Genomic DNA, 20679 nt, shown 5'->3' with positions numbered 1-20679 from the left:
TTAATGCACAACACGATTTGTCACTTGCATAACAGAGTTTAGACACCAGAAAAACTTCCCCCATCAATCGAACTATTTCCCTCATCAGATGGCACAGAATAAACCGCATCTGATTATTTAGATGTAGCCACAAATGGATAACAGAAACACTGTTTGGCAAAGAGGAAAGTTCGCAGGGCACGGTAATTCCTGGGTACCTGCAGCAGGTGCGGTGGTCATTGCCAGCCCGCAGGATGCTGTGCCACAGTGTTCAAAACAAAGCGTCGTCACCACGGCAACCAGAGCATCACCCCGCGCAGGGACCCTGTTTGCTCGACCACTGTCACCACCCCAGACTTAATAGCAGGCGCTCCATTCGTTTAACTTCCAATTCTTTGCAGCAAAGAGGAGGCAGACCCTTCAAAAAGGGGAAAATCCTAAACTATCTTGTGGATAATTCCAAATTAATAAATATCATAAATAATAAATTGGATAATAAATTGGGGAGGTTTTTTAAAAAATAAGAAAATTAAAGGAAATTAATGAAAAAATAATCCCAAATTCTGTCTGGGAATGTCGTATAATTAATGCCACCATATGATCAAAAAGTTCTTAGTAAGTACTACTCACCCCAATTCTCTGGACAAGCTAAAAATTATGCTTCATTGCATAAAATTTCTGACAGTAAATAACTTTTGAATGTACTTTCTAAGATAATAACCTGTACTCCACAGAAGGATGAGAAGGACCATTAAGCCACAGGGATTTTGACTCACCTAAATCTTCTCTTATTTAAAAAAAATAAAATAAAAAATCCTTCAGCGCAGGCATGTGGAGAGAAACCTCCACCAGCTTCGGAGAAAGACTGGCTCCAAGCTTTAGCTTTTGTCAGCGAGAATGATGAAAGGGAAACCCTCCTCCATCCAACCATCATAAGAAAATGTATATTCTCCCACTATGCACAACCAAGCTAGCAATGAAAAAACCAAACCCAAAATGATTATTGCATTATTTCCCACAAGGAGGAAAATATAGCCCTGTGTTAAAAATCCAAAACATTTCTATTTTAGGAATTGAGCTAAGTTTGCTCTCATTTAGTTGAAATAAACAATGTCAGGTTAGTTCTTACATTTTTTGTCTCTCTTGGTTAACTTCACAAGAATGTGCATCTGTTGCTTACGAACATGTCTGAATAAACATTGTTATGTTTATGGCTCAAAAGAAAAAAAAAATATCCTAAGTACAGATTAGAAAGGAGGAATGGCAGCAGACTCTTGGGATCACTTTTAGCTATTTTTAATTCCTAAACTCCAAACCAAATGTCGCGGAACTTGTAAAGGACGGAAGTTCATGGATCCAATCTAAGACCAACAATATATTTTACAAGTGCCTGTAATTTCTTATTCGTCCTAATGTAATTTTTTCTTGGAGGCAGGTTACGCTATTAATGCATTGCTAGCAGCCCAGTGCTATCATAAACCACGGCCAGATCCGCCAGCAGTTGCAATACAGCAGCATGAAGATACCACGGTACTCGCTATACTTGGGGCTCAAGTATCTCACATATCACTTTCAGAATTTACTGCCGTTCAACGCAACTGCTGCACAGCGGCACGATAAACAGAGAGAGGTTTAGCTTTGCATCAGTCAGGCTCTGAAAAGCTGAAAATGCAGATTACCCTGTGCAGGGCTGAAATTCAGCCTTGCTCTCGTTTAGGACAAGGGGGCAAAATATTTTCCTTATCCCCAATAATCTTACAGCTTCATACAAAATTGCTGAGGGAAAGGAGAAGTCAACATGCAGAAATCTTAGCAACTTCCTCAGACACAGGAAAGGGTTGTATCCCATGAGGGAACAGAAGTTGAATAACCAAGGAAAAGAACTGGGAGAGCACAGGGGTACAATACAGAACGGAAAAGCTGGCACTGACAACAGCAAAAGAAAAAAATGAGGAAAGGTGACCACGAAGGCAAGAAACTGGGAAGAAATCATGATTAAATGGAAAAGTGATCTGAAACAAGCAAGATGGAATCACCTGAAAAAACCCTATAAAATCCTTATTTTGGGTGGAATTAGCAATAGAGAAATCCAGTATGGAATATGAGTCCTTGGGAGTGGTGCTAAAGAAAAGGCTCTGGATGTTACAGCAGACCACAAACTGATTGTGTATTGCTGAGGCAGACAAAGGAGCTCATTCTAACCATTCCTCAAGCCAGACTCACGCAAGATACGCTCACAACCTGCTTGCTTGGAGGCTTTGTTTTAAACTAAGCTAAGCTTTGCGTTAAACATGGTTCAACACTAAGCTTAGCTCTATGCCTTTTGGTTTAAGTGGTTTTCCAGTTGCTGGCTCTGAGCACATGCGGAAAACTTCTGGGATTGCCTCAAAAGACATAGATATACCTGGAGTCACAGCGCTGTAGGAAAAAAGCAAACACAACAGTAAGATGCCTAGAGAGCAGCATTCTTAGGCACGCAGTTCCTGGTACTCAACCACAGTATTGCAAATAGATCAACCAGAGAGAGTTTAGGGGGCAAGAAGAGTGTCTGAAAGTCCAAAGGATCTATGGGGACGACTGAAATGGTTTGGTTGCTGTAGAGTTAGGAACTTTTTCTTGCCTTCCAGCTACGCTGCAAGTCATCATAAGTGATTCTCTGCTATTTTTCTGAGTTTCATCCCATGAATATCAACTGTACGTCAACTATCGCAGAGCAAGATCCCAGTCCTTGCCCTCTGCGGCCAGGTCAGTGTCAGAGTCCCTGTGTTGGCTGGTGGCTTCCACACAATGGAACAGAGCATCTCCTTTCCCCGCTCCAAGCTCCCTACAGCCCAGTCAGTTGTCCGTTTTTAAGACGGGACCACTGGGTTTAAGCACAGACCCCCAGTAGGTCGTATGCCTCCTCCTCTGGGGACAAAGAGCCATCAGGTTCCTCGGGATTTCCTCACTTTCTGCAGATAACTGCTTCATACTGAGTGCTAAATAAGAATACCCTGCAATACCCATGAATAAGGGTGAAAATTTCTGAGTCACTGGTACTTCAGAATCTTTTATTCAAAAACCTAAAGGCATTTTTTGCAGAATTATCTGGAAATAGTCAACTGATTGATGAAATATAGCTAACAAAAGGTACTACTCCACTTTTTATTTTATTTGTTGTTATATGCATCGTTTCCTGCCTTTAATTTTAATTCCATGCCCTCTCAGAGATGGAACCTCACAGATATAGCCTCCCCTTTATTTTCCTGTAATAATGTCATAGCAGTTTTCTCTGGCTATTCGCAATCTCTTTGTTCCCTTCACAGCTTTTCCTAGTCCTAGAATGAAGAAATATGTAAAAATAGGCCACAAGAAACTAGACACACTTGATCTGCACAGCAAAAATAGAGCTCTTTAGCACCTGGCATTCTCAAGAGTGTTAATGAAGCCGGCAAGATAAGCCATGTTTTGACCCAAAATAAAAAGCTTAGCCCACAAAAGAAGGGTAAGGATAAATTTGAACTAACATAAAAATTTCCGTGGACTCATGGCCTCTTTTGATTTCTTCCAAGGTGTGACCCCAGACATCTGGCCAAGTGCTATGTGGACAAGCAGGAGGGATTGGGTTTCCTTTTGAAGGCAAAGACGGTGAGCTGGGATCAGGCTGTAAAGCACGATACAGCACGTCTCTGTGGGGTGGGGGCTATGGGGACTCTCATCTCTACAGGACCACTCACATAGGTGGGAAATGAAGGAAGAGGACAAATAACGTACATGAAAACATTAATTTTAGTCTGCTAAAATCCCTGAGGTCAAGATACATGTGTACTGTGGTGCCTGCAATCCCAGAAACGCTAGAAATACTAGTGACTGGATGCTAGTTCAGAAAGAAGAAAAAAAAAAAAAAAAAAAAAAGAGAGAGGGAGACTCAAAGGACAAAGCAGCAAGCTGACAGTCTGCACTTGGAAGGCTTTTTTCAGGAGCAACAAATAATTTCTTCAGGATAAATAAATGATTTGTGTTCAATTATAGATTTGATAAGGCACATTTAAAACTGAAAAACACATTGCAGAATTTATGCAAAATTTTGCTATCTCAGATGTTCCAAAGAGATGCAAGAGGCAGTTTCCCAAGCAGGAAATGCTATAATACAAAAGATTATATATCGAGAATGGAAATTTATTAAGTAATGTTTTTTTTTCTCATAAGAGAATACTTTAGGAGGAAGAATAAAATCGGGGCATTTTATTTTCATAGTTTCCTTATTTCTGAAAGGCAAACAGCTAGGATGATAGTTTTAAGATGGTATCTTTACTATGGTACTGAAGTCCTATTCTACTGGAATTAGTAGAAATATATAATTAACAGAAAACCAGAGATACTCCTACACACATACAAATAATATAATCTTAACGCTGTAAATCTTCCTGCCTCTTCAATTCAATAAATCTTTTGTTGTTTTCATCCAGCATGGATTTCACCGAATTATGGCCGCTCTGCTGGATAATATTTACGCTGCAACCTCTTCTGAATCAAGATGATATCATAATTCTGTCTTTTATGAAAAATTCTGAACAATTATTTCAGCAATGTTACATAGAAAGCGGAGCAGAAAAGAGTCTTTTGACTTCAAAACCCACATATGAAATTATCTAGATATATAGAAAGGCTAAGAAAAATAAAAAAAGTCAAAACAGAATAGAGATTCTCTGAGAAAACAATCTTGCGGCACACCAGTAGTGTAAACTACACTGGCCTGGGGAGCCTGGAGTGCACGGCCCTGTCTGGTACTTGCAACTCTCCAGATGGAAGATGTCCATCCATGTGGCAGAGAATGAGCAGAGAGAGATGCTCCAGAGAAAGAGGTGCAAAACAATCAGCTCATTCCATAACCAGTTTATTTACTAGCATTTGTATCTATAGTTACACCCAAATACAAAAATAGGTTTAGATCGACTAGTAAATAAAACTTTGTCTAATTGGTTAACTTGGAAATTGAAGAAATTAAAATTGTCAACCCTTAACAATATGTGCCAGCTATAAATTATGTCTAATATTACTGTCTAGAAATAATTTACATTTTCAACTATTCCTGAAAACCTACAAAGCCAGATAACTCCAAAGTAACTATTTCTCTGATATCCTTAAAAACCAGTTACTGCAACAAAGTACACATCCTTTAGGATCGCCACTTGCCACTTGAGAAAACCACGGAAACCATGGTAAACAAGGCATCCTTCTGATTCAGCTGCCCTTAGAGCTGCAAAATACAGAAAAATAGTCTAAAACATTTTTTGTCAATGAAGTGGACATCTGGCAATGAAACAAAAGGGGAAAAAAAATAAAAATCTCCAAACACTAGCTCATTAAAAATAGAAAGGGAATGACAGAAAAGGTTCAAGTGGTTTCAGTGGGCTTGGACTTCCTGGGAACTCTGTCCAAGACCCTAAGGACATCTGGTTTAAATAACTCGGAAGGTGTTTATTCTGAAGATATCTTCCACAGCGTGACAAAACCTTGACTGCAAAAAGATACAGCTTATCCTGAACTCCAAGGGAAAGACTGTCAAGTCAGACACAGCACAGGGGATTGAGATATAAATGGAGTAACAGCAACAGCGTGAAATAATGGGAACAGTGTGAAATACAGTGTGAAATATTACACTCATTACAAAGCAGTATGCTTCAAAGCCTATCCCTTTATCAAGCTTCATCTATAATTTGACAACAAATGGTCTTCTACGAGGATACTATTTCTTTTTAAAGACACTGAAAATTACCAGATCAATTTTCACGAAAGTTCTGACATTAATACCTTGTTATGAAAATCAGATTATTCCTAAGTTATTAAAACAATTTTTTCAGTGAAGCCTCAGTTCTTAAGGTAATTTGCCAAACCATTGTATATTGAAGGGAAAACATAACATCAACTTAATTTTGATAAATAATCTAGTCTGGAAGAAAACCAGTACGTTTAGCTGTTAAAAATGATGTAAATATAAATTTAGCATAATAGAAAGAGGAGTTCCAAGTAAGGGAGTCACTGAAGTGTAATAAATCTGCTCAAAACGGAGGATATTAGCTATTACTGAAAAGCACAACTTAAAAAGGTTATTTGAACCAATCTAAAAGAAAAATATTATCCTTTCAATCATTAAGCTCATATAAGTATTTAGTTTTATATTCATACAAAGTTTTTTATTCATTCACATACTTGTTTTATGTGATTGACAATATAATCAAGTTGGTTCTGTATCTGGAAGGCTATCCTCATCCAAATCCAATTAGTCCATGGAAGATGTTCCTTTCCCCAAACGGGAGTTCTGTTGAACCTAATTATTTTCAAGAACACAACCATTAAGATACACACTGGCACATAAAAGTCCACATATTCAGAAGCTACAAATCCAGCTTTGTGCCATTAGTCTTAACTTTGTAGTCTACTGGTAGCCTAACTATATAAAGGAAATTATTGGATGCATAGAAAGGCTTGTGATGAAGTGCTGAGCATAAGGACCCATATTACATTGAGAAGTTTGTGGGTTTTTTTCTTTTTTTTTCTAGTGCATCTCTGTATTTACTTTGGAAAACACAGGAAGCATTCGTGACTATTCTTATCATTCTCTATTTTTTGCTTTTTCTTTTTTCTCTTTTTTTTAAAACTCTAGCATTTATTTCATGTTCTTTCATCTCTTTTTCCTGTGTTCTCACCATTGTAAATGGGAGAAACAGAAAGCCATGGGATTCTGCACACATCTATTTCTCCATTTGTCCCACCTCTATTTTTGACCTGGCTTCACTGTTTGAAATCCCACATAGCGTTTGACACAATCTTAGAGAGCTCTTGAGGCTCATGTTGAAAAATGATTTAAAGGAAATACATTAACTTTTCAGGAATACTAGAATTCTCTGTGAGACACTTCAAACATTTTTTTCTTCTGTACTATCCCTTGTTGGGCTGCCTCATATCTTCCCCGTGCATTGAAGGCTCCCTGCCTTATCATAGGTCTGGGTCCTCTAAAATCCTAATATTGCTATTGCCGTCCAAACCCTCCTGTTTTGTTATATAGAGACCTATATATATCATGATTGAAATGCATGATCACATAATTCCAAAGGGCATACCCTCTTTAAAAAAGCACAATTATAGAAAAATCTAGGGATATAGATTTTAGTGGACCCTGAGAAAAGTTAGCAGAAAGGTGCTTGAGATAGTACTGGTCAAATAAAAATAGAAATAAAACTCAAAGTCCATGGTAGTTGTTCATATTCAATTTAGACCTGTATTCAAGTTTTACATCTCCTCCTCAGAGTTTTTCCCCTCTACTAGTTGAGATCAGCTCCTTGTCGCTAAGAAAGGAGTGGCTTTAGAAGAGAAATGTGGGCACAGATGCAGTAGAGTCGAGAAGGCTGAGCTCAGGGTCCACTTGCTACAACCAGACAAGCTGATACTAGAAACAAGATACATCTGTTTAATGAAGGGGTAATCAACTCTAGAACAGTCAACAAATGGATCCAAAAACATCAGATCGCAAGACTAGAATACAATTTTCCAAATCCCATTTACGTTATTGCAGGTCTTTAACAGGACAAAATGTTTTTTCTAGTTATAATCCAGTTGAAGCAGGAATTAGTTAATATAAATTCTGTAATCTGCACTATGGAGAAGGTCAGACAGCATGATCACATAAACCTCTTCCAGTTTTATGACCTATAAAACTGAATCAGAGGTCACTGAACAAATTTCAGATCCCATATAAGCTCAAAAGTACTACTTTCTTTTTACATCTCCCCAGCATAATTCAACTCCTTAATGTATTCTAGCACCTGCCCTTGTCCCCTGAAGACACCCTGGTGCAGGATCAGGCACCTTGTCTGGAAGACTGAATCGGAGAGCGGACTCCCAAGGGACGGGGCATCTGCTGACCATTTCCAGCAACTGGAAGGGGAGCTACAGGGGTTGCAAGGATCCAGCCACCAGGTTGAACACCACTGTGAATTTCACTCACAAGGAGTAACAAAAAAATCATTATTGCAAGTTCCAGCTTGGCTGAAATACTAGTTCAAAACTTCAGCATTTGAGAATACTGGTGTACTTGCATTGCTGTCTGCTCATAATGTGACTCTTGATCTGCCTATTTAGATCAATGCCATTATCCTTTTACGTATTTCTCCAGAACTTTTGAGGATAGCACAATCCACTCTATTTTTTGTAAAGCAAGAAATTAATCATTTGATCAGTTTGATATACAAAAATACATTCCATTTTTTTCCCCAGTCAGAGCAACTATCCCTGGTATACTCAAATAATTTGTCCTACTGATTATGCTTTACGGCTCTATTTCTTTTTTTAAATTCAGCGACTTGCACTAGTTCTGTACGTGGCCTCTGATTTTATTCCCCTGTACACTACCTCAGTGGTGTCAAGTCAGTGAAAGCTATTAAAAAAAAAAAAAGACAAAAAAAAAAGCCAATACCAGTGAAAGGGCCATGCCTTATTGCATGCGTACCCTTTAAGGACTTGGGAAAGGTAACTTGACCCTACTCCTTGATGAAACAACACACTGATGGTAGGAACACTACCAAAAAAAAAAAAAAATCAGGTCCCAACTGCTGGATATGATGGTTGCTGCCTAGAAAGAGCAGAGAAGGTGAGAATCTTTTCTCCTGATGAGCTGGCAGACCAGGAGTGAGCTAGAAGGCAGATTTGGGGGAAGTAGGACCCTGAAAAAACTTCCAACCATTTGGGTTTGAGCATGAAGATTGGGGCAAGGCCCAAAGACCTACCAATTCTCTCCCTTCGTTTTCCCTCTTCCTCTGCCACCCTCCCAAACTTCTCAAACATCTCTAGGAAGAAGATGTGGAGAAGCCAGCGAGCCCTGCGTGACCTGCACCCACCGCTCAGACCACAGAGTTCTTGCCCGAGACCAAAAGTAGCTCAAGGGTACTGAAGATGGCCTCGGATTCCTCCGGTAGTTTATTTTTAGCTTAATTACAATGTTTTTCTTGTTCAGCCTGTAAAATAAACTCTAACAGGAGTAGCTGTGGCAATCGTTGCCTACCTGGCAGGTGGCAAGGACTCACTACAGACCAGTTTACAAAACCAGGCCACATCGTTCTGAAATCTACTGCGCTTATATCAGCAGTTACGTATGTCATCAGTTCTCTCCTTACTTTCCTGCTCAAAATTTAGACTAAGCCTAAGAAATCACAGGCAATGACCACACACCACACAATCTGCGCTGCTCTGTGTGCAGTTCCGCGTTACGCGCACAGAACACACCAAATTTCAAAGGCCAACAAGAATAATCGACTTCTGAAAACAAAGTTTGAACTTTGAAATAAAACAAGTTACTGCACAATTTTGTACTAATACACACACAGAAAAAAATTACTTGTGATCAAAGGGAAAAAGAAGTCTTTCAAGCTCTGTCCTACATTTCAGTATGGAATTACCTTAACAGATCACAATTCCCAGTTTTCCAATTTGTTTGCTACCACATAACAAGCCTGAGCATGTGCCATTCCATTCCTTGCAACCCTTCGGAGAAACACAGATAAATAATAGCAACAAATTTATTTCATACCAATCAATATTTCTTTGTTTATAACCCAGCTTAAAAGTCATTAATGTAAAGAGGGTTTTTTTCTATGGACATGAGAAATAATTATTAATTTAGCAGAGGTACTTGAAAGAAACTGCAAAAGGGAACATGGGATTATGACAGTCTACCAAACAATACGCATTTAAAACGTGGGCAATGAAGATCTCCGTGTCTTTGCCATCCTGATCACACTAATATCATCCGTTTTTCACATTACAATGCCCGCTAGCATATGAAACAGGTTAATGTTATTCACATTCAAATGACAAATACACAGGGCTGTAATACATGCTTGTGTCCCTTTTGCTTCTATTAAGTAACAGGCGACAAAAATAGAACAAGTCATTGCATGCTGCTGACAGTTTTATAGATTTTTAAGTCGTTTGATTTACTGCCTTTTCTTGTTTCTCCTTTTATCTTTGTAAATATGATTTCTCCTAACTTGAGAAGTATTCAGCAGGCATTTGATTTATGAAAATCAAAATTACTAAATGGTTCCCCAAATCAAAGTAAATAAGTAAACAAACAGAATATTCATCGGGCCGGCTAGCATTTAATAAAAACACTTGCAGCTGAAAACCCAAGAATGCTGACCTCAATCACTCGGATCTAATTAAAGAAAATGGGTTAGAAAAGCAATTTTACCACAAACCAACTAATATCCTTGTCTTTTGAAAGACCCGTTCTCCTGATTCTACAACAAAATGCATGTTTCTTAAGATGTTTACAGTCACAATTCCAATAAAAATAAATACTTTTACTCACACTTGAAAAATGTTTTATTTAAAAGCAATTGCCCAGTGTGGAATATGTATATTTTAAAGGATAAGCCTACCATATTAGCAGACTTTCAATATTTAAAAGAAAAAAAAAAAATCCATGTGAAAGCACAGACAAACCGTCACATACACATCTCTGCATAATTATAGAGGAATACAGGAACTCTGACTTGAAGCCTAGCAACAGTATCCAAGTATTAGTTAGTCTGCTAATCAACTACCAAAAACTCGCACACCAGCTCAATGTGTTTCATTTTTCAAAAGCAAACAAAAATAAAACAAAAGAATCCTATTGCTTCTAGCTTCAGAGCTGCTGAAGGACAAGATGCACGATATAAAACAAACCTTGTTCACTTGAAGAAGAACAACCCATGTCATTTAGTCCATCTGAAAATTCATCTCAAAAAACAAGGCAAAAGAGAGATTTAAAAATAGGTTATCCAAGTCAAAGGATTATCAGCTTGCAAGATACTTAATATCTGCATATCTGTATCTAATGAAAGCTTCAATATTCTTACATATATGATTGGTTTCTGTACCTCCATCCTATAGGAGCCATAGTAAATTCTGTATAGCAAATGCTTCCTAAATCTGCTGTGCTCATTTACTCACAGACAGCTGCAGGCTGGATGAAAACAATCGGGGATTAACTTTTCTATTCATCACATCTTTTAATCCATTACTTTCTCTTAGTTTGCAATAAATAAATAAATGCATAAAGTTAAATAAATTAGAAATGTGCTAAAGCTAGTTAAAAAAAATGTTTAAAAAGGGACGTTATTATTATTTTTTAACAACATGTAACTGCTGTGCTGTACATCACGAGTACATGTAATGTCTTCCTCAAAGCAGAAAAGAAGATGGAACAATAGTCACTGAGCTGCAAGATACTTCTGGGTTCCAAAGACTTTCAAAATAAGTGATAATTAAAATAAGCTGCTTTAATGTTGTTGTTATTCCTCAAAAAGCTAATTTGGGGGCATGATGAATTGAAATAATCTGAGAAGCTACACTAAGTATTTCATACTGCTTGTAAAACAAGTTTCTAAGTACCTTATGGTAATAGGTTTTCTTGCTTTATGAAAAACATTATTTTAATTTGTTTCAAATAGGATTACTTTTCAAATGATACAGCAATTTTCATTCACCTTTCAAACATCTGTCGAGAAAACAAAAGGGATTCCCTGATGTTGAGAACCTCATAAAAGAAATAAATACAATGAAATCTGGATCTTGTTCTTAATCCTTTACTGATATCCTTTTTTCGTCTCCTCTGAATCCTTTATCTTTTATGTATGATTTATTCTTGTACAACTGCATCATCCCTGTCTGAAATAAGACTAATGTGAACTTTCTCTGTTAACGACAGCAAGGTGTCTTTTATTGTACTATGCCACAGGAATCATTTGCAAGACACTTTTTCGCAGTTTGTTTCTGAAAATGGCAGCACCAAGTCAAAAAAAAAAAAATAGTTATCTGTGCTTTTCATGCCACCGTTTCAACTGGTCATCCAGACACCTCTATGTATTACCTGAGATGGAAAGATTAATTGGAAATTGATGGTGGGAAAAGGAGCAAGGTCAGGAGGAACCAACTTGCTGATAGAAGAAGGGAGAGCATGTGTGAGAGAACCCACAGAGTTTCGAACTTTCAGAGGAAACGGTCAGATTTTGTAATAGGAAGGAATAACTAACGGATTTTTATGCTGGTATGGTGGCTAAGCAGAAGCAGGTTCTACAAAACTCCAGTTTGCTGGGAGACACAAGGGCTTCAGCCAACAAGGAATAGAATTGCTTTAAGTGCAACCTTGCCTGAGCGTGTACGCAATCTAGATGAGCGTCCCGAGAACAGCCAGCAGGTTTGGATTCCAGGTCTTCCCCTTCCATGGATCGCCCCTCATTTCATCATGAGCTTCCTCTGTGAAATTATCCAAGAGACAGAGAGCTGCACCCACCCAGAATGAGGATGAGAGACAAATCAGGCTTTCTCCGGACTGAAGAAACAACATGGAGGTAGGTAGGACCATTGCAGTACATGTTCTTCAACCAAAGTGCTGCTGCTCGGAGCTGTTCTCAGAGTACATCTACCAGCTCTGATGCCTCCCGATGGTTCTGAAGCCCTAAATGACATTATCTATCTGGAAACACACTCAGGTTAGCCAGCTGAATGGCCTCCATAGCACAATTTTACATAGCTGAGAAACCTTACTGGCAAAATCTCCTCTTTCTTTTTTTCAAATGACTTGGTAGGGACTCCTCGGATTAATCAGCCCACCAATGGCACCTACATCTTCTGTCTTGGATGTAAACATTAATCCATTTTGCTTCTATACAAGGGAAACAGACAGACTTCATCTCTCTGACTGAACTTGTACGCTCACATTGGCCCCAAGTAGATGCCTTTATCTGGCAAGATCTGAGTGAGATACCCGGACACTACACAGCTCAGACAAACATTCCTCTCTCACAGTCAGATGTCACATGAATCCAGTAACATGGGCCATTATTTTCGGCATTTTTTGGCTCGAAACTAGATATTTTTACATTCTCTTCTTTTTACAGAACAGTGTGAAGTCTTATGATTACTGCAAAGAAGTTTATTTCAGCATTTCAACACATTTGTTTAATATAAGCGCTTTATAATTAAATAAAAAGAAAAAAGAACAATCTCTGTGGGATTTGATCCGTAGAACAAAGATTGAGTAGCTCTGCTGTAAATTAGAATTTTCTACTGCTAGAGGATACCCTGATCATTTTCCACCTGAGCTGCTTCTCCATCATCTTCAACAATAGGCATAATCTTAGAATTACAATCTGGCACAGATCCAGGCCAAAAAAAAAAACCCCAAACCAAACAAACAAAAAAACAACAACAACAACAAAAACCAAACCCAAACCAAGGAAAAAAATCCCAATCATCCCTTTAAGACATGCAATTCAGATTCTTCTAAACTGAACAATCCCAGACTTGGCGTACAGCTGAAAATGGTATTCTACTCTAAATGCCAATGAAATATAATTGGCAGGTAAAGGTGGAATAGATAATAAGTGATATATCCAGCACTTAAGCATATATATTTATTTGTGGGGAGCTCTTGTGGACCAGTGCATTGAGATGTACTACTTTTGCTGTCGGCATGCAGTAGGTTCATCCCTTGACTCCACAAGCAGTGATACCCTCCTTCTGCGGAAAGGTTGAGCTGTGATCTCTGCCACTGAACACAGCAGCTCATTCATCACAACGCACGGCACAGGACCGTGAATCATAAGCATTACATTACTGCTGTTAGATCCTTATAATTGCAGTTTTGGCAACATTACTTGAAACAGCTTTGTGACTACTGACAAACTGGAAGACACCCACATAATACCTTCTGCAATGAAAGTACAAGTGACTTCCTACTGCAAGAGTTTGGGACAACAAAATTATCTAAGAATAATGTTAATTAGCACATGTCAAAACAGATGGACACGGATAGTGTAGTTCCTCACTATGGAAGATTAGAGATTTCAAGCAAATATTATTTTTCATATTTCAGATACTTCAGTTTGAAAAATGTAAAAAATTGTTTGTGTCAACAGATAAAAAACTGCTCTTGAAACTACTAACTTAGGTCCAGCCTCCAATCACTACCACCAATTAAAATTTTCCCATCCTTAAGACAACATACCCGGGAAAGTAGGTAGATTCTTTTTGAAAAAAAGTAGTATTGCCACATATATTACTCAGCCGTATATTAGGCTTGCATTTAAAAATATCTATAGCTAAAGATACTGTGTATGAAGATCACTAAAAGTTAAAAGATTAGGTCAGAAATCTTTCAAGAACAATACGGAGTTTTTTCCAATGCATCACCAACCCCTCCTTTCAATGAATGCTATTGTGAATAATCATGAATATTAAATAAATTATTGAACAGCTCATCATCTACCAGCTTAAACCCCCATAGAAAAAAAGAGACCCACCCAAAGCTGCACATATTCCAAAGAATTTCCTACAGTTGTAACTTATTATTAAATGAGTCTGAAATAATTACAAAATATAAAGTAATTAAAATTATTAAGTGAGCCTAAAATAATAGCAACAAGGTTTAATGAACTGGTGCAACATCAAAATTCAGTATCTAACAAAAAATACACTTTCTGAGGGATGAAAGATGAAAGGTTTCTCAAGAGACTTCATAGTATGATCTGTCCTTCCTATCTTCATGAGGATACTTCTCAAGCTCTTTGCTATTCCTTCCCACTCTCTTGCCTCTGGGCTCCAAGAATCATAGAATGGTTTCGGTTGGAAGAGACCTTAAAGATCATCTAGTTCCAACCCCCCTGCCATGGGCAGGGACACCCTCCACTCGCCCAGGTTGCCCAAAGCCCCATCCAACCTGGCCTCGAACACTTCCAGGGATCCAGGGGCATCCACTTGCTTCTCTGGGCAACCTGTGCCAGGGCCTCACCACCCTCATCCTAAAAAGCTTCTTCCTAATATCTAATTTAAATCTCCCCTCCTTCAACTTAAGGCCACTACCCCTTGTCCCATCACTCTATGCCCTTGTAAAGAGTCCCTCTCTAACCTTCTTGGAGGCCCCTTTAGGTCCTGGAAGGTGCTATAAGATCTCCCTGGAGCCTTCTACCCTCCGGGCTGAACAACCCAACTCTCTCAGCCTATCTTCATAGGAGAGGTGCTCCAGCCCTCTGATCCTCTTTGTGGCCTCCTCTGGACTCACTCCAACAGCTCCATGTCTGTCTTGTACTGGGGACGCCAGAGCTGGATGCAGTACTCCAGGTGGGGTCTCATGAGAGTGGAGTAGAGGGGGAGAATCACCTCGCACAGCCTGCTGGTCACGCTGCTTTTGACACAGCCCAGGACATGGTTGGCTTTCTGGGCTGCAAGTGCACATTGCTGGCTCACATTGAGCTTCTCGCCCACCAACGCTCCCAAGTCCTTCTTCTCAGGTCTGCTCTCAATCCATTCTCCACCCAGCCTGTAGTTGTGCTTGGGATTGCACCGACCCATGTACAGGACCTTGCACTTGGCCTTGTTGAACTTCATGTGGTTCACACAGGCCCACCTCTCAAGGTCCTTCTGGACAGCATCGCCTCCCTCCAGCACGTTGACCACCCCAGAGAGCTCGGTGGCATCGGCAAACTTGCTGAGGGTGCGCTTGATCCCACTCTCCATGGTGCCGACAAAGATGTTAAACAGCGCCCGTCCCGATACTGACCTCTGAGGAACGCCACTCATCATGGCACATTACTCAAATGATATACGTTGCCACTTGTCATGGCACGTTTCTCAAATGATATATGTTGGAATACATCCAAAACTACATGAATATAGCCAATAACCAGACAAGTAACATGAAGAAAAGCCAACTTGTTGAAGTTTAAATGCTGACATTATTCTGTACATTCATCATCATACTAGCTCTCAGGTTTTCTGCTCAGGATATTTTTCTTTGATTTATTTTTTTTTTAAACTGGGAGACATTCCAGAAATAGAGATTTTGATGACTTTACTTTTTTTTTTTTAAGTAATAAATCTTAAGGGGCAAATGTTGGGCTAAATTAAATTAGCGGGAGGAAACAACATAACCTAATGCTTATTCTTTAAGACAAATCTAATCATTTAAATAGTTACGTGCAATTCATCATATCTTGCAAAAAATGCAAGTGAATCATGGAAGTATCAATATTTCTATTTTCCAGTGGAAAAGTGAAGGCATCAGGAAAATTCAGAGAATCTTCCCACAGAATATATTTTCTAAGCATTCTTCTAGAAATCATCAAATCCTACAGAAAGTTTTTACAGTCAGCAATAATAAGTTCTGCCTAAAGGCTCAGCCACGTGGCTATCAGTTGTTTCCTGAACTGACTCTCATCCATCTACTTCATAACTACATTCCAATTTCTCGCACATATAGCCATAACTTGGAACCTGCACTCGTCAGGGGAAAGGAAAAGCAGTACAGAACTGGCCAGTCCAAAAAATGATGACATTAACATCAACATGGTTTCACACAAACCCGTTTAGAAACTACTCTTTGTAAGGGTACTCTAAGTGTTACTTTTACTTTAGAGTTACTCATACTGTAAGTGTATGCACAATTAAGTCATTCCTTTACTAGGTTTTTTTCCTTTTATTGTACACAACTATTTTTAAGAGAACAAAATCCATTTAGAGAAACATGAAACGTAATACTGTGCATTGTCTACGTGCAGTACTTGTTCTGTACTGACTCTACGCACGCAAGCCAAAATATCAAGAATTAACATGGCAGAAATAAAGGGAACATTTGAATCTAAACAACCATTTCCTTTCATTTTAACATCTTCACAAAGTTATAAGGCCATTAGCCATATATAAATCAAACACCAATAAGATGCTCACCCAGTTAGGAATAACTGGTTAATTTTTAGTTAATTTTTTACATTGGATTGTTTATAAATACAGAAGGATGAAGACTTCTTACATGGAAAGGAACTATCCCATCATCTCAGGTAAAAACCTTCCAAACTCATTACAAACTTTTATGCAGAAGCTATGACTTTTATGCAAAACTTTTATACAACGTGTCCTCAGTTTTCTCAATGCATAGTGCAAAAAGTTGAAAGTATCGCAGTGCTACAAGAATTCACATCACCGCACAGAATTTTTAACTATATCCCTGCAGATCATGTGCAACCAGGAAGGGAAATAGAAAGGAGGCCTTAATCCAGAGCAATTCTTTCACAGTCCTAAATTTCATGTGAGCTGGCCTGGTTTTCCACATAAATTAACTATCAAGTCATAAATTTGCATCACTGAGTTAAATCAGTGCCAGCGACTATACAGACCCTGCGGCTTCAAAAGGAATGCCTTTTTTCATTCGACTTCAGGATGTTCCTGTAGAACTTTAATTAACTTGAATTAAAGCATTTTAATTCATTTTAATTAAACTGTATTAGAAATCACTTTTATCAAGCTAGGTTTTATTTTAATGGCAAAACTCTACGTAACAAGATCTTTAAAAAGCCTCAAGGTTTTTTGGCAAGGGCCCTTAATGCCTGTCGCTAGCCGCCATCCAGTGCCACACACCAAACTCAGGGAGAGGAAATGGTTTTATGGATATGGATAGACAGCTTCAGCCATATATTCATTTCACTGCAGAGAAGCATCTTTCTTTATCTTCTTCTCATGACCAATTATTCCTACTTGAGAATCGATTTAGGCGGATGCCAAAACAGCCTGCAAGAGCCAATTTGGCTCTTCCACGTATGTGGATGTGTATTTAATCTGTTACAAACTGTCTAATTTATACTTATAAAGCATCTACCGCTCTTTTGCATTACTTATCAAATTCTCGTTTTCAGAGCATGTTTTGAAAACATTTCAGCTTTTTCTCCACCTTCGTTTTTTAAAGAAAAGTTACTTTTACCATCTCCCTGAAACAATACTGTCATCAGCCCTGTAGTCATCTCTCACACAGAATCAGATTCAACGTCTTTGCAAAATCTTAGTTTAAACACATATAACTTATTGTCAGTGTCTGTAAATATTTTGCTTACCAATATCAGCTTCCCTGTGATTCTTGATATATTCAGCGAGCTCAAAATTTCCTGCTATTATAGCCACCTAAAGGATTATAAAATAGTTACAATTAATATATTGTCATCGCTTATTAAGTGGGAAAATATATACATTACATTACTGACAAACATCATACAAATATATTTTCATTTCACAAAGTGGAGTAACTATTCATTACTTCTGTTCTGCAACTACTACACACAATAAATTTCTGAAACAATGTTGAGAAATGATATCTTAATCTATTTGTAAGCAGCACTGCCAGTCCCCTGGTTCCCCATTTACTAAGAACATTGCGATCATGGATATCTCAGGCGACTGCTAGAAGAGCTGTGGCGTTTCATGTTGTGGAATTAAAACCAGCAGTGAACAATAAACACACCATTCCCAAAGCTCTGGAAGCTATACGGATGTGTGGAGGACGCTATAGGAGCAGGCTCTGAGAAATATATTGAATATATTATTTCCTTTTAATTGCTCCTGACTCGCTACTTACCTGATCAATGAAAACAGGAGCTACAATGAATCGTATGTGGGATAACCAGGGAAGAAGTACCAAGAACTGTAAGTACCCAGGTACCACTACAACACCAAAAAAGACTAAAAAAAGAAGAACTGGAAAAGATTATGCTTCCTTGCGGACGGACCCAGATTTAAACAAACGGCTTCAAACGCAGTGACGTAATCTCCAATTTATCTTTTGGTCCTAAGCAAGTAACGGTCTAAAGAGAGACAGACTGATTTAGTTTAGGTTGCAAAGTCTACTGGGTAGTAAAGTACAAGCAAGACTTTAAAAAATTACTATCAGAATAACTTTTTTAGATTACCAAAAAAAGTTTAAAACAAACAACTGAACATACCATTTATCATGTTTACGCCCTGAATCCAGGTTTTCCCCCAGCTGTTTTTTTTTTTTTTTTTAAATGCCTTTCAGGTTCTGTCTTTTTTTTTCTTGGGAAATTGTTTCTTGTTTCGTTAAAAATTTCTCTCAAACATAAAGGCTAAATGCAGTAATTATGTTTTCTTTTCATTTCAAGTGTATCTATTTTATGGCAGAAATTCTATTCCACGTTTGTATAGCACCTAGCAGTTATACTCTAATACGCACATACTTGTGTTTTAAAATCCTCACTAGGCAGTCATAAGCATAGTATGAGCAGTATAATCGGTTTTTTCCTTTAAATAATTAACCCACATATAATATCACCATACTTACTAGTGATAATCATGTAATTATTTTCTCATTACAATATTAACAGTAGGAAAATGTTTTGCTTTAGGCATTTCTCAGTTGTGTTACGTCAAACGTTGATGGATTCTTGGGAGCAAAATGCATTATTATGAATCAATAATACTGGTTCAACTCAATCTCACTTCCACCTTTAGACCACAGTTGAAAAAAATAGTGTTTCTTCTCAGATATGTCCTAAGACCTCTGCATGCCATAATACCTGCAAAGATCAGGGAGATCAGAGACAGAGGTAGTTTGGTGCACTGCCACCTCATCGCCAACAGAGGCAATTATCCATCGGAAAATTACTATTTTAACCATTAGTAAGGAGACCTTTCTTCCATGGACTACTCCTGAAAAAAACCACTTCTCAGCATGGATAAGGTATCAGAATCCGGCCCCCAGCCTCATCTGTACAGCTTCTGAAGTGCAACCCGTGATTCTCCCCGGCAAGCAGCACTGTGAAGGGAACAGCAGAGCTACAGGAATGCCATCTCTTTAACTTCACATTCTGCAGCCTGGCTTGGTTCAGGTTCATAAAGCAACATTTGTGTGTAGATCGGGGGGTTTCTCTACGTTATAAGCAAGCAATACTTCCCTTCAACATTACCCCTAATTAGCATGTAAAATTCAAACAAGGAATTCACCAGTGACAGGCAGCTTGCTAGACAGCAGCCACATTACTCAAATGAAAGAATTTTTGATAGAGATTAGATTTTAAAACTCAAGTATAAACATGCTGTTCAAGTGATAAACACATTTTATTACTTGAAAAAAGATATTGCCAGATAGCTAAGAGACAGCTTGACAGAGAATTGTTCCTGTACTTGCTTCTGAATCAAGCACTAGATTCAGCAAGCTCAAGGTACCATTTCTCTCAATTTAATTTACTTCAATTCGCTAAAAACAGTATGTAAAATTCTAACGGCAAAAATGAAGGGAAAATATGTTACGATCTAAAGAAAGCAAGAAAAAGTTAAAAAGTACAAATATTTCTTGGCATAACATCAATGTACTTCACTTGAATTTGATGGGTAAAGTGTGGGAGAAAGTGAAGTCAGAGAAAAATCAGAAAGATATAAAATTATACTCATTCAATTTTTCCAGTTGCAAACGACAAAGCACAGCAACCACAGCCTCTTTCTTTTCCATCAAAATGTTTCTTGAACCAGTTATAGTGCGTTCAAATCAAACTGTAAGCACGAATGCATTAGGACAAGCCCTTCACAAGATCCAGGGCTTGAACCAAATTCAGGTGGTGTAAAGTCTCCCCTCCATTAAGAGGAAAATTAGATCAGAACCTAACTGAAGTTCTATATTTGTACGAAATTTCATTGTACTTTAGAAAAAATACCATTGTAGTGTCTTTGCAGACAATATTAGAGTTTGATTCTCTACATGCTTCATAATTTACAGGCTTTTAAATAGCCGTATTTTGCTTTTCAGGATATTCTGTAGTCAAGTGCTAGCTTTCTAATTGAGAGGTTATGGCAGGAAAGAAGGTTTTGTTTGGGTGGTTCGGGGGGTTTTTTCCCAATCAC

The 20679-nt window shown here is 38.2% G+C and overlaps 1 protein-coding gene across 3 annotated transcripts in view; it reads right to left on the bottom strand.

The window, feature by feature from the left end:
- The window catches only part of SHANK2 (SH3 and multiple ankyrin repeat domains 2), a 359705-nt gene that overhangs the window by 255677 nt on the left and 83349 nt on the right, over positions 1 to 20679 (bottom strand). For all 3 annotated transcript variants that reach the window (XM_054827796.1, XM_054827797.1, XM_054827799.1), the window contains one exon: positions 17886 to 17952. In XM_054827796.1, coding sequence (XP_054683771.1) covers positions 17886 to 17952 — 67 coding nt within the window. The remainder of the gene's footprint in view (positions 1 to 17885; positions 17953 to 20679) is intronic.

Source organism: Grus americana, chromosome 5 (genome assembly GCF_028858705.1).
Source record: "Grus americana isolate bGruAme1 chromosome 5, bGruAme1.mat, whole genome shotgun sequence".
NCBI lineage: Eukaryota > Metazoa > Chordata > Aves > Gruiformes > Gruidae > Grus > Grus americana.
The sequence above is the reverse complement of the archived record's forward strand: the minus strand, read 5'-3'. Positions and strand labels throughout refer to the sequence as shown.